The 12,608-nt window shown below is 38.6% G+C and overlaps 1 protein-coding gene across 2 annotated transcripts in view; it reads left to right on the plus strand.

The window, feature by feature from the left end:
• Positions 1 to 12,608, plus strand: part of MAN1A2 (mannosidase alpha class 1A member 2) — a 153,794-nt gene that overhangs the window by 88,503 nt on the left and 52,683 nt on the right. For both annotated transcript variants that reach the window (XM_075764119.1, XM_075764110.1), the window contains exons 6-8: positions 4,853 to 4,947; positions 7,565 to 7,688; positions 8,097 to 8,190. In XM_075764119.1, coding sequence (XP_075620234.1) covers positions 4,853 to 4,947; positions 7,565 to 7,688; positions 8,097 to 8,190 — 313 coding nt within the window. The remainder of the gene's footprint in view (positions 1 to 4,852; positions 4,948 to 7,564; positions 7,689 to 8,096; positions 8,191 to 12,608) is intronic.

The raw sequence follows: 12,608 nt of genomic DNA on the forward strand, positions 1-12,608 counted from the left end.
GCTGTACACACTAGTTTGTAGATACTGATTGATGTTTTCATCTTAATGAGGGATCCACTTATCCGATTTGGGGTTTAGGTTTTGCTTTTTTTTTTTTTGCTAATTTTCACTCTCCCCTTCTAGCTGTAAACAGCTTGATTTGTATTTGATGAGGGGGAAAAGTCCTTCCATTGCTTTACAGCATTTGCAGAAAGAAGAATTAGCCTACCAAAGGCCATGTAAATTGATGGATTTAGTGTATTAGATTTTGCCATGTAAAATGGAAATACTTCTCCAAGTCTATGGTGGCTTTTGAAACTTTTCTGAAAAAATGTCCATATTTTGAGAATGGACATAACAGCTACCCTGGATTTAACACACATGTGTTGGGGTTTAACCCCAGCCGGTAACTAAGCACCACACAACCGCTTGCTCACTCTCTGCCCCGCAGTGGGATGGGGAGGGGAATGGAAAAAAACCTCATGGATTGACATAAAGACAGTTTAATAGGACAAAAAAGGAAGAGAATAATAATAATAATATAGAAAGCAAGTGATGCACAAATGCAATTGCTCACCACCTGTGGAAGACAACACCCGATCCCCAGCCTGTTTCCAAGCAGGGATCCCACTTCCCAGCTAGCTTCCCCAGTTCCATGCAGAGCATGGTGCTATATGGTAGGGAATATCCCTTTGGTCAGGGAGACAGTCTGAGAGACGTGGAGCTGTTGGAGAGAGCCCAGAGGAGGGCCATGAAGCTGATCAGAGGGCTGGAGCACCTCTGCTATGAGGATATGCTGAGAGAGTTGGGATTGTTCAGCCTGGACAAGAGAAGGCTCTGGGGAGATCTAATTGCGGCTTACCAGTGCCTGAAGGGGCCTACAGGAAGGATGGTCAGGGACTGTTTACAGGGACAGGTGGTGACAGGAGAAGGGGTAATGGGTTTAAGCTGAAGGAGGGTCGATTTAGATTAAAGGGAGATATTCCTTACTATGAGGGCAGTGAGGCACTGGAACAGGTTGCCCAGAGAGGTTGTGGATGCCCCATCCCTGGAAGTGTTCAAGGCCAGGTTGGATGGGGCTTTTGGCAACGTGGTCTAGTGGAGGGTGTCCCTGCCCACGGCAGGGGGGTTGGAACTAGATGATCTTTGAGGTCCCTTCCAACCCAAACCATTCTATGATTCTATGAAATTCTGTAATTAATGTAAGTGTGAATGCATATTTGAAAAAAGATTGAGTTATCCTGCAGGAACAGCACTTCCTTGAGAGCTGTTGTCTTTGGGGTTTCTGTGACTCCCTCTCTGTTACAAGGTTGTATACTTTGGAGTTTGTGCTACCAAAGAGACTTGGGGGGGAAGGTCTCCATGATTTATGCACTGATTACAAAGGTCCTGTGTGGGTGTACAGGGTAGGTACAAAGCTCTTAGAGAAACAAAATGCTTTCCTCTTACATGTATGGAATGTGTGCAAGCTATTTGATTAGTTGGCAGTGTGGCTGGAAGAGTGGTAAGGAAGGTGCACAGTTCTCGGTTATTCTTCTGTTCCCTGGCAGTCAAATCATGCCAGTCTTCGTAGTTGCAGATGTCGTACGGTGCATTTTTAAAAGCTGTAGTGATGATCATGCAGCAGTCACAGTCATGTTTCATTATTACTTATCCTTATCACTTTTTTCTAATGACTAACTTTCCATTGCTCCATTTTGTATTCTCCATGTCCAGGGAAAAAATCATTATTCCTTTTCCTTGTATAGCCTTTTATATACGGAAAAGTCATTATCTTGTTCTTTCTTGAACATCTTTTCTCTGGACTAAATAACCCAAATTCTTTTACAGTTTCCTAATGAGCTCTATTTTCAAGGAATCCATTTGGTTTTTGTTCTTGCCTCTATGTTTCTTGAAATGCATTGCCTGTCAACAGGGAACTTCCGAGGCTGAAATAGAATCTATCAGTTCAACCTGTTTTTAAAATAAAAAAAATGCTTACTATATGATAAGTAACCATGTTGTCTGATGCCAGCACATTATTTAAAAGCTAGAGCCTGCGGCATTTACTGTTGCTCTTATAGTAAGTCTGAAACTTTAATGAGGTCAGCAGAGCACTCTGGTCACCTCTGCAGTCTCTCATAAAAGGCATCGGCATCTCCACCACCACCACTTGTTCTGTTTCTTTCTTTTCCCTACGTCGCTCCAAATACACTCTTTTGGTCAATTTGCTTGGATAAAAACCTGTGCAGCTGTGTCTCAGTTCTCGCTCCAGTCTGCATAGGGAAATGCTGTATGAAGCACTGCGTGGTTTTGTTATCCAGAAGCAGTGGTCAGATAGGACTGGGATGGCAGTAATAGAAAGTAAAGGCAAATCTTCAGCCAATTTGAAGTGGTTCCTTGGATTTAGACTTGGATGAGGTGGATATAGAGAGGTAGAGTTTTACTTCTGATGCTATATCAGTGGTACGTAGAGTCTTCAACCCAGCAGAGGTGACAAGAGGACGCCTCTAATCACAGCAAGTTTTCACACATACTGCTAGTATGGACAGTTGGACTAGATGATCGTCATAGGACCTTTCCAACTGAAATAGTTTACTCTGTTCTAACGTGGTTGTCTGAGCTAGCAGTTACTGCTGCTGCCCTGATGCTCTGGTTTGCTTGTGTGCTGAAACGGCTGGCACAGTGGTTGCCTTGCTTTAGCTGTCATTGTCTAGATTCATGCATGTATTTAGATCAGCTCAACTTTTACTTCATATACTCTTACTAAAAACTGCTTCCAATACTATAGTTTGTTCCCCAAATCATCGTAGTACATTTCAAATTGATTAAAAGCTGGATAGTGGTAAGTAAATAGTTAGCCATTAAGAATGTTCTTCTAGTGAGGATGTTTCTGGGGATGTTCTCCCACTGAATATTCTTACCCTAATGTTTCAGTATCTTTTATTAATGAATAACACAATAATGCATAGCATTTTCAGAGAGTGCAGGATCCAAAAGGTGAAGCTAAACAAATTCATGCCACAAATGTCTTTCCAAACTATGTACCATTTAACTGGAAGTCATCATTCTGTTCTGCATTAGGTGTTGAAGCTTGTCTGTGCTGTAGAGGAACGCCCTTTAGATGATTCCCTATGGGTAGTTCTGTCTGGTCTTGACCCATCTGCTACTTAAAATTCTAAAAGTTCAGCATGAATTTTTGCCATGTATTTATAGATGCAAATCAGGCAGCTTATATGTAACTGGGCCAAGATAGAGCTTTTAATTCTCTTCAGGATTTCTTTTTCCTCAGTTACCATATACTCCACCTGTATTATACCTCTTATACTATGCCTTCCTATTTTGACTTGGTCCTTTATTCAAGGTCAGAGTGTTACCTGAATTTTACTGCTAAATTTCTGCATATTTTCTCAAAGACTGTCTTTTGTCAGTATCTTTGCTAAAAAATCATTCAAGCCATATTACCTCTGATATTTCACAATTCTATCAAATCATATTCTGAGATATCCTCTTTTTCAGTTCAGATATATCCCATCTTACAATTAATTTAGGGTACCTCTGTAAAAGTTCTTTTTCCTGCCTCATTGCTTTCAGATCCACCTCCATCTCTCCATACTCCACTGCATCAAATACAATTAGATGTCATCTTTAATATTCTTTTCTAGTTTATTTCATGTCTCACCAGTCATCTCCTCAAATATTAAGATATTGATCCTTTCCCACCTTCATGTGAAAAATGAGGATGTTCCTGATTGCTTATTTTTCAGCTACTTTTCAGCTTGCTTCTCCAGTGAGCATCTCTTCTGTTTTTCTCCCATAGACTTTTCAAAAGGGAGAAATCCTTTTTATAACTCTAACAGAGCTGTCTTGTCATCCTTCTTAAAGCCCTTATTCTCGATTACAGAGTATTGGTCATGTGGTTGATAATGTTTCTATGGTATGTACGTGTTCCATCAGGGTTTTTGGGGTACAGTAGCTCTTTCTGTTACGTGTTTGTGCAGTGCTTCAAACTTATGAATTATATTATCTCCAAATTACAAAGATAACTTTTGCAGAAATGTAGTGAATACTGACAACAAGTTAATTAAAATGTATTCTGGCAACTAGCTGATAAAAAACAGTTTTATGTCATGGGGATCTACCAAATATGCCTTCTTGGAAAAGATACTTCCTATAAGCTTAGAAGGAACTTTATCCTGGTTGCTCATTTAACTAATAAACATTAGGCTCTGAACAAGGCTATTACAGATTTATATTCCAAGAGTAAGTACGAACAACACTAGAAATGAAGGAAGATTTCATCCTGTCAGTAATTTCTATGAGTAATCAGACTTGGGAGGGAAGATTAAGCCTATAATTATTTTTCTTATGCATTATCAATGAAGGAAAAGCTACAGGAAACTGTGTATATATGGTAACGTTCATAAAAGAGTAGGAACTCTGTCTGCACTCTATATATATGTTATTAAAAAGAGATCAGAAGTTCGTAGAAGTTAAAGTACTTATGTGTGGGATGGAGGAGTTGTCTCTTGATTTTTAGCTACAAAATATAAAGTATGGTTTAAAGACTGCTTTAGAACGCACTTGAAATTCCTAATATTGATGGAGGGAGGTGGGAGGAGAATTGATACTCTTCTTTAACAGGAACCTAAGCATTCTTGTTGGAGAGTATGGAAGGAAAGAAATGAAAATGACAAGTTTTCTTTTCATGTTCAAATCTTAATGAAATTTATAAAGTGAACAAGTAAAAACTAAATGATAAGTTAATATATTTTTTGCAATGTAAAGCTTTTCTAATACAAAGAGGTGGGTGGGGCAAGGAAATTTCAGTCTTTATAGTTCTTGGAGATAAATCAGACTTTGTAACTGTTTGCAATTGATCCTACTATCTTAGGTTTTCAAGATCAAAGCTGTGCAACTGGCAGGAAAACTTCTTCCAGCCTTCAACACACCTACGGGTATACCATGGGCAATGGTGAATCTGAAAAGGTAATGAATTTTCTTTTGTGGGGAAGTGTGTTCCTCCCCCTCCCTCAAAATTAGTAATGGGATATGTCAGGTTTTCTTAGTAGTGGAACTGTAGAATACGCAGACAAATCGGCATTCCTGGCACTTTAGAATAATTTTAATAGAGTTCAGCACATTCTACCTCATTAACTGCAATAAATTGTGACCATGTTGTTTGTTTTTTTTCCCCTCCTGATTCTGCAGTAAGAATTCAATATGCCAGTGGAACATACCCAGTGTATTATGCCATGTGTTTTCCTAGACCTTAATAATTGATTCTTTAGTCTTTAGAGAACCTATTAAAAACCAAAATTGTTTGCAGGCCGTGGTTGAACTTACTGGGTTTTATGTACTGTGTGAGCTGTATGTTACCTTTAGAAGCCTCACAATGTTTGAGAAGATGATGGGACTCTGAAGATTTTAATTAATTTTACAGTTCACCTTAGGTTTAAAGGCTAGTGTGCTGAAGTCCAGTATGGTCCATGGAAATGGAGAGGCTCCTGTAGATGGCTGTTCAGGTCAGACGCTGAACTTAGATGGTCTGCATTGCCTTGTGGAAGAGAATTGCTTTGTCTAATTTATCAAGTATTGCTTGTTCCATGGTGGAATTTCTCTCAGATTTTGAGAGAGCATTTTTGATGCAAAGCATTTTTAAATTTTTTATTATGTTCTTAAACAGTAGCTGAATTGGGATGTATGTCTAAATTGTGTGTACGCTTAAGCAATTCAGGACAGTAAATAGCGGAGAGCTTTTGAACTGTTTTAAATTGTTTTCCTTTTAGGAAAGATATTTGTTGTGCTTTGTTAGACTGTGAAGAGGTTTAGGACTACTTTGAATGTGATCCTTTTTGTGATCAGAAAATTATCCTCACTGTGCTGTCAGTTCTCAAGTGAAGATCACGGAGCTGTGGTTTGCCCTTCTGTTGGTGCAGGGCCTCACCACCCTTGCCTGGTCTTCTCTGCTTTGCCTGTGCTGCATTTTCCCCATTTTTTGGACCTGTGTACAATTAATGTCATTGGGTTAAATTTCCCCACGCGCTTTCTGTGCAGCATTATGGTTTACTCAGTCTTGTGTTCTTTCTGCGGTTTCATATGGCTTGAAATTTCTCTGTGCAGAAGTTCTTTTTATTTTTGCTTTGTTTAGCCCAGTCTTGCACCGTGATTCCAGTATGTTTGAATGGCCCAGGTAGCCATACTCCTCAGGCAGCACAGGTGACTGGTTCCTTGGCTTGAGCAACATAGATGGCGAGGTTTAAGAAGCTGTAAGCAGTAGATGCATGGATACTTATCAGTATAACACGTAGGTCGGGCGTTACAGCACGATCAGGAAGGCAGGACCAGGGAGGAGGATTTGCAGTAGGCGGAGGGGAAAGGATTGGAGTGCCAGAAATTTCGTGCATGCTGGTGGTTTATGAATTTACTGTGTCAGTGTGTACAGAACCAGCCAGCATCACAGCGGAAAATAGTGGCTGGCATGCCGAGGAGCAGTGGCAGTAGCAGGCATATATGAGAACACTTATCATGAAGCTGACATGCAGTAAAAGACAGGACCTGAAAGAAGTATTTGGAAAATTATTGACTTGTGTTTTATTAGCTTTTGTAGTCATAATGAAACACTCAATTTTCTCTTTTTATGAGCACTGTACCAAAAAAACCCTGAGACAAGCTATGATTTTGGGTCTCTACACTCTGTAAACAGTGGTTACTGTATTTTAAAAGGTGTTGTTCTGTCTCAGGTCAGAGCTACAAATACTGCTCCATTACTGACGTTTTTCCTTTACATTTCCTCTTTCTAATTTCTAATTTAAAAAATAAGAAGACATTCCTAATTGATTGTAGTCTTACTAAAACCTGAAATCTTTTATGATAAGAAGTAGAAGTGATCTCCAGGAGAATGTCATTAACTTCAGAAATTAAAAGACCTGATCCTGAAAGGTGGTGAAAACTCCCAAATTAGATCAAACCAGAGGTAATTTAGGGGTTATGACTTAGCAAGGTGGTAACTCTTAGTGTGCAAGAGATAGGAGATCTATGATACTTCCTGTTGATTCTTTGTGAGCCTGAGGAACTCATACTATTCTGCCTACAGTAAACATACTGTTTTCCTATGTAGATACAGATAGGGCCCACTCCCATCCTACTGGAGTGTCTAAATACTGAGTTGAAGCACATCCCACACAAGTAAAGGGAATACAGCAGATGTTTGGCAGAATGAGGAAGTGAATGCTGCCACCTTTGTAACTGTGCTCGTCTCGTCCGATAATTGCTTTTGATTCTTGTTCTTAGGAACATACAGTGAATAAACAACAATTGAGGTTGGGCCCAGTGCAAAGTCATTTTGTTTCTGTTGACATCAAGATAATGCATCTTTTAATCACAAGACTTTTTGTTGATGAGGTTATGGTATCTTTTTTCCAAAAAGACCCAACCAATGAACCAACCGATAAATCCAACCACAGCTCCTGTAATCTTAAGTAAAGGTTAATATTTTGCTGTTACTTGTTTAATTTGTTGTGCTGGTTGTTACCAGTGCTGTGCACAGTAATTCTGAATTTTTTGTTGTTTTCTCCCTTTTTTATGCATATTTGTTGGAATTCAGTGGTGTGGGTCGAAACTGGGGCTGGGCTTCTGCTGGCAGCAGCATCCTTGCTGAGTTTGGTACTCTGCACATGGAATTTGTCCACCTCAGCTATTTGACAGGGGACCCTGTGTACTATAACAAGGTGGGTCTCAAATTCAGATTTTTATCATATGAGTGTCTTTTATACTGTTCCATCATACATTGCATTAAAGGGGAAGTACTTTTGATATTGAATTCTTGGTAGCAGGTAAATTTTTTCATATTTATATTTCTGTTACCAAATAGGTGAGTTCTTCAAGTAGAAATTTATGACAACCCAAATTTTCTTATTTGTTTCAGCATACATTTAAAAATCACAATTTTTAAACATGTTTATGTGAGCAGTCCTTTAAAAACAAAAACATACTAATCTGAAGGAAACCCTCAAGAAAGCTTCTGGATTCAGATTAAGAAAATTTACTACTAAAAAAGAAAAACAGATTAGATTTAACTATGTGCAGAAAGCAGATGAACATTGTTAGTGGTGATTCTGATTCTCGATTTAATTTAGGTCATGCACATTCGGAAGTTACTTCAAAAAATGGATCGTCCTAATGGACTTTATCCAAATTATTTGAATCCAAGAACAGGCCGTTGGGGTCAGCGTAAGTATTCTTATTTTATTTATTCCTAATTAAAGCTCTGCTTCTTACTTTGTTGCCAAGTTGGAGATCAGAAAAATAATTCTGTGGGGTATGAACAGCATTGCTTGAAAATATGCAATGTAGAAGGATTACTTAGACTTGAGATCTCCTGAAACCAATTTTTGTCTGTTGCTCTCTCTGAAGTCATGCAGATCAATTTTTATGGTACTTTCTGAAAGCAGCTTCCTACCAATCTGATGCCTATCCTTACTTTTATCAGTCAATAAAATCTTCAGTAATAAAGAATGAGGCTGAAAATAGTTTCCTCATTTTGCTTTTGTTCCTGGTTTTGTTCTGGAAACCATCTGGTAAGTGGAAGGTAACGTAGAAATAATGCATATTTGTGGGGGTTAAGTTTGAGCTCCTTCACTTGGCGTTAGGGACTGACATGTAAAAACATAATTCTTCTACTTAGTGGCATGTGAAATGATATGATGAACCTCCCTATAGATCCTGCTGGTATCAATGTGTCTCATTTAAAAAAAAAAAAAAAAGGCTTTGGAAGGAAACAAAAAAAATGGTTTTATTGCTGACAACGTAAGTAGAGAGATAAAGACAGAGACACAAATATGATTCTTTTTCTTGAAGTGGTTCTTCCAAGAAAAGCTGAGTGGTTTAGTCCTTTCATAGCAGGTGTGATAAAATAGAATCTTCAAAGTTTCTGTTCCTGTTTCTTTTATGAATGCAAGTTTATTCAGAAAAAACAAGCAAGATGATCTATTTCGGTCCTGTTTGACATCACTGACAGCTTTTGGGAATTTCAATGGTTGTCTGTAAATATCCAGCAGAACATGTTCTGGCTTGCAAACTGAGAATGTGCTTATAACTTTGAGTCTGGTATATGAGGGAAATGAATGCAGCTGTCATTGCAGTGACTGTGAAAAGAGTTCTCTAATCCCATCGTTAAGGCCAAAATTCTCTCCAAAGTGTCTAATATCTTTGAGTGAATAGTGACACCTTCTGAGACAGACACATGGATTGATGAGATAAATTCTTCAGACAAATTTAGGTTTAACGATGCATTCAGAAAAAAGAACGTGAGCAAATACAAATATTCACCTACTATTTATTCAAAGACAATTTTATGTTGTTCTGAAATAACTTTTTCTATTGCTTTTTTTCTATTCCTAACCAATTGCTCCTGCTACTTTTATCAAAATTAGTCTAATGTGGCATATCACCAGGATTCTTTAGGGGCTTTTCGTCGGTTGTAGTAATAATGCTCAGAATTAGCAGCTCTTTGATGAAGAAAATCATCTTGGTCACTGAGAATAAACATACAGTGAAAATTTTAACTTTGTAGAAGTTTGATGCAGCTCAAATATACTTTTTAAGTGAATTTTGAAAGATAATACATTTGGGACTAACGTTTAGGATTACAGGCTGAGACTTAAGTTCTTAGGATAAAAAGAAATACTACTTTCTAGAGCCTTTAATTTTGCTGTGCTGCTCATTAGCCACAAACTTATTTCCTCAAATTTGGTGGGGATTTTTTGTTGGCGTTTTTTTTGGTTAGGTTTTTTTGTTTGTTTGGGTTTTTAGCAAATAAGCTTCAAAATGCAGATACAGATGTTCTGGTAGTGTTTCTAAGATTTCCGCAATGCAACAAGTGTTTGTAAACCTATCTTATAAAGTTTTGTGGGGACAAGATAGCAAGAATTCATAATTCTGCTTTTCCTTCTACAAACCAGGATGTAATGATGATAAACTGTCCTTGTTGTATCCCTGATAGATCTATTTGCAGGAATTTCAGAAGTTACAGTAAAGGTGCACGTGCACTGAAACACTGGACATATGAGCTGAAATAGCTGAGGCTTAGGCAGGAATTTTTCTTGATTTTCCTGCAGAGCTTGTATCCTGCATCACAGAAGTTGGTTAAATAAGGGTGATGCCTTCACACACTACATCTCAGTTCACTAGAGGACTTGTGTCAGAGTCCACAACACTGTTACTGACTTGGGTTGCTTTGTTGGTATTAAGGGCAGGCAAGGCTTTTATGTCCTCCTCAGAAGGTAATTTCAAAGAGTGTTGTGTTTGGCTTGTTATATTCTTTAGTACTGGAAAGACTGAGACAATGGAAAGAGTACCAAAGCGTAACTTTTCTTCTTTCACATTCTGGGAAAGCTGCCCTTTTCGTCTTTGCTGTGACCTTTAGTTTGATGCATACTATCCTTGTACAAAGTAGTTTCTCCAGATAGTTTCTGAGAATTATTTCAGAACTCTTTATTTGCCTAGATACATGTAACTCTTGACTCTGACCTTTCTGAGTTGTTTTTTTTCTTTTTTTTTCTTTTCCTGCTTTGAACTTTTCTCTCCTCAGACTTTTTGGGTTTTCTGTTTATCTGTACAGTGTTCCAACTAAGTCATGAGGGGTGTGAAATAGGCAAAATAAATCTACATAAATACACTGTTGAAGAAATACAGGAGTTAGCCACAATATAGCATCATTGTAGTGGTGGGTTTATTTTCTGTTTCTATACCCATCATTCTAGCAGTGGGTGTATTCTAGTGGGGGGTACCTTTATTCAAAGTAATGAAAATATCAGTGATATGCACATAGCAGTCAGACTAGTTAATGTTATTACTACCAGTTGATTATCCAGAGAGTATTAAACAAAATATATAATGGAAGAATTAGTATAGGTCAGGTTTTCTTAGTAGTTGTTTTTTCTTTACTTTTTAATTTCTTTATTAAAAGAAAAAAATATATGATTTGAATAGAAGAAAAAAGATACACTTCTGTGTTGTTTTTCTGTTTAATTTTATTGTAACAGACTGACAGGTAAACCTGAATACTTAAAGACAATTCTTATTGTGACACAGATTTGTGGAAGCAGAGAAGCCTCAAACATTTTCGGTGGCTTTGGTGTGACCCCATAGGACTGCAAGCAGGATGTATCTCAACTTGCAACAAGAAAATACCCTATACCATGGTACACTATTTTAATACCTTCTCAGAGGTATTTGCACAAGGAGCCTGGGCACATCCTCATTTTGTATTTTAACCAAAAAAACCCACAAGGATTGCATCCACTTTATTTGACTTGCAATCTCAAGTATTAAATGTTAGCATGAGCAACAAATGTGCCTTTGAAATACCCAATTAGAAATCTTTCCTTCCTTCTTCCTCTTTGCTCCAGAGATACAGCAGCATAAATCACTGCACACATCAGTAACTTCTTAGCATATGTAAGGTGGTATTGGGTCTGGCTGGGACGGAGTTAGTTTTCCCCATAGCAGCCCTCATAGAGCTCTGCTGCATACTGGTAGCCAGCAAGGTGCTGGTAAAACACCAGTGTTGTGGCTGCTGCTGAGCAGTGCTGGCGCAGCATCAAGGATGTCTCTCCAACATTGCCCTCTCACTAGTAGACTGAGGGTGGGCAAGATGTTGGGAGGGGCACAGCCAGGACAGCTGGCCCAAACTAAGCAATGGGATATTCCATACCAGATGACATCTGCTCAGCAACAAAAGCTAAGAGAAAGGAGGAGGAAGCGGGGGCATTCGTTATTTACGATGTTTGTCTTTGGGAGCAATCTGTACATGTACTGAAGCCCTGCTTCCCAGGAAGTGGCCAGACATCAACTGCTGGTGGAATTAGAGAATAAATCTTTTATTTTTCCTTTGCTTCTGCATGCACCCTTTGCTTTTGCTTTATTAAAGTGTCTTTCTCTTGACCCACGAGTTTTTTCCCCTTCTTATTTTCTGCCCCCCTGTCCTGCTGAGGAGGAGGGTAGTGGTAGAAGGGCTTGGTAGGCACCTGGCCTCCAGCCTGGGTCAACCCACCACAAAGGTCTCACAGCATACTGCCTTCCTTTTTTTGAATCTCTGATTCTGTGGAATCTAAACGTCATGTTGTCCGTCAGAACTTTATATGAACTGCATATAATTAACAAATATAAAGCTTGTATCTCAGCTGCTGATGTTGGAAAATTAGAGTAATAAAATTCAGTGCTAGGTCTTATGGAAAGGGAAGGTGATACTTATTTGTTTACAGAGTTGTTAAGTCAGCTGATTTTTACCTACTCTCATTTTCTCAAGTTTAATTCACTCATACTCACAGGTACCAAGATATGTCCAAGTTGTCTGGAGTGAGAGAAAAAGGGACACTGCTATCCAGTCCTCTTCACATATCTAGGGTTCTTGAATTATGATGACGAGCTAGTTTTTGTACAGATCTTTCAGTCTGTTAGGGATCAGCAATTGTTATGGGGTTTTCTGTGACTCAGAATATTTCTGTCATTAGCCTCCATAGATGTTAGGCCACGTCGCTGCATCTTGTCTGTTTTTCCTCATTTAAATGTATGCATGAAATATATGTACATGATCTGTTTTCTTCCTGGGTTAGGGGAAGGGGAATGGTGTATGTAATGTACTGCAA

This window comes from Balearica regulorum, chromosome 1, assembly GCF_011004875.1.
Source record: "Balearica regulorum gibbericeps isolate bBalReg1 chromosome 1, bBalReg1.pri, whole genome shotgun sequence".
Lineage (NCBI taxonomy): Eukaryota > Metazoa > Chordata > Aves > Gruiformes > Gruidae > Balearica > Balearica regulorum.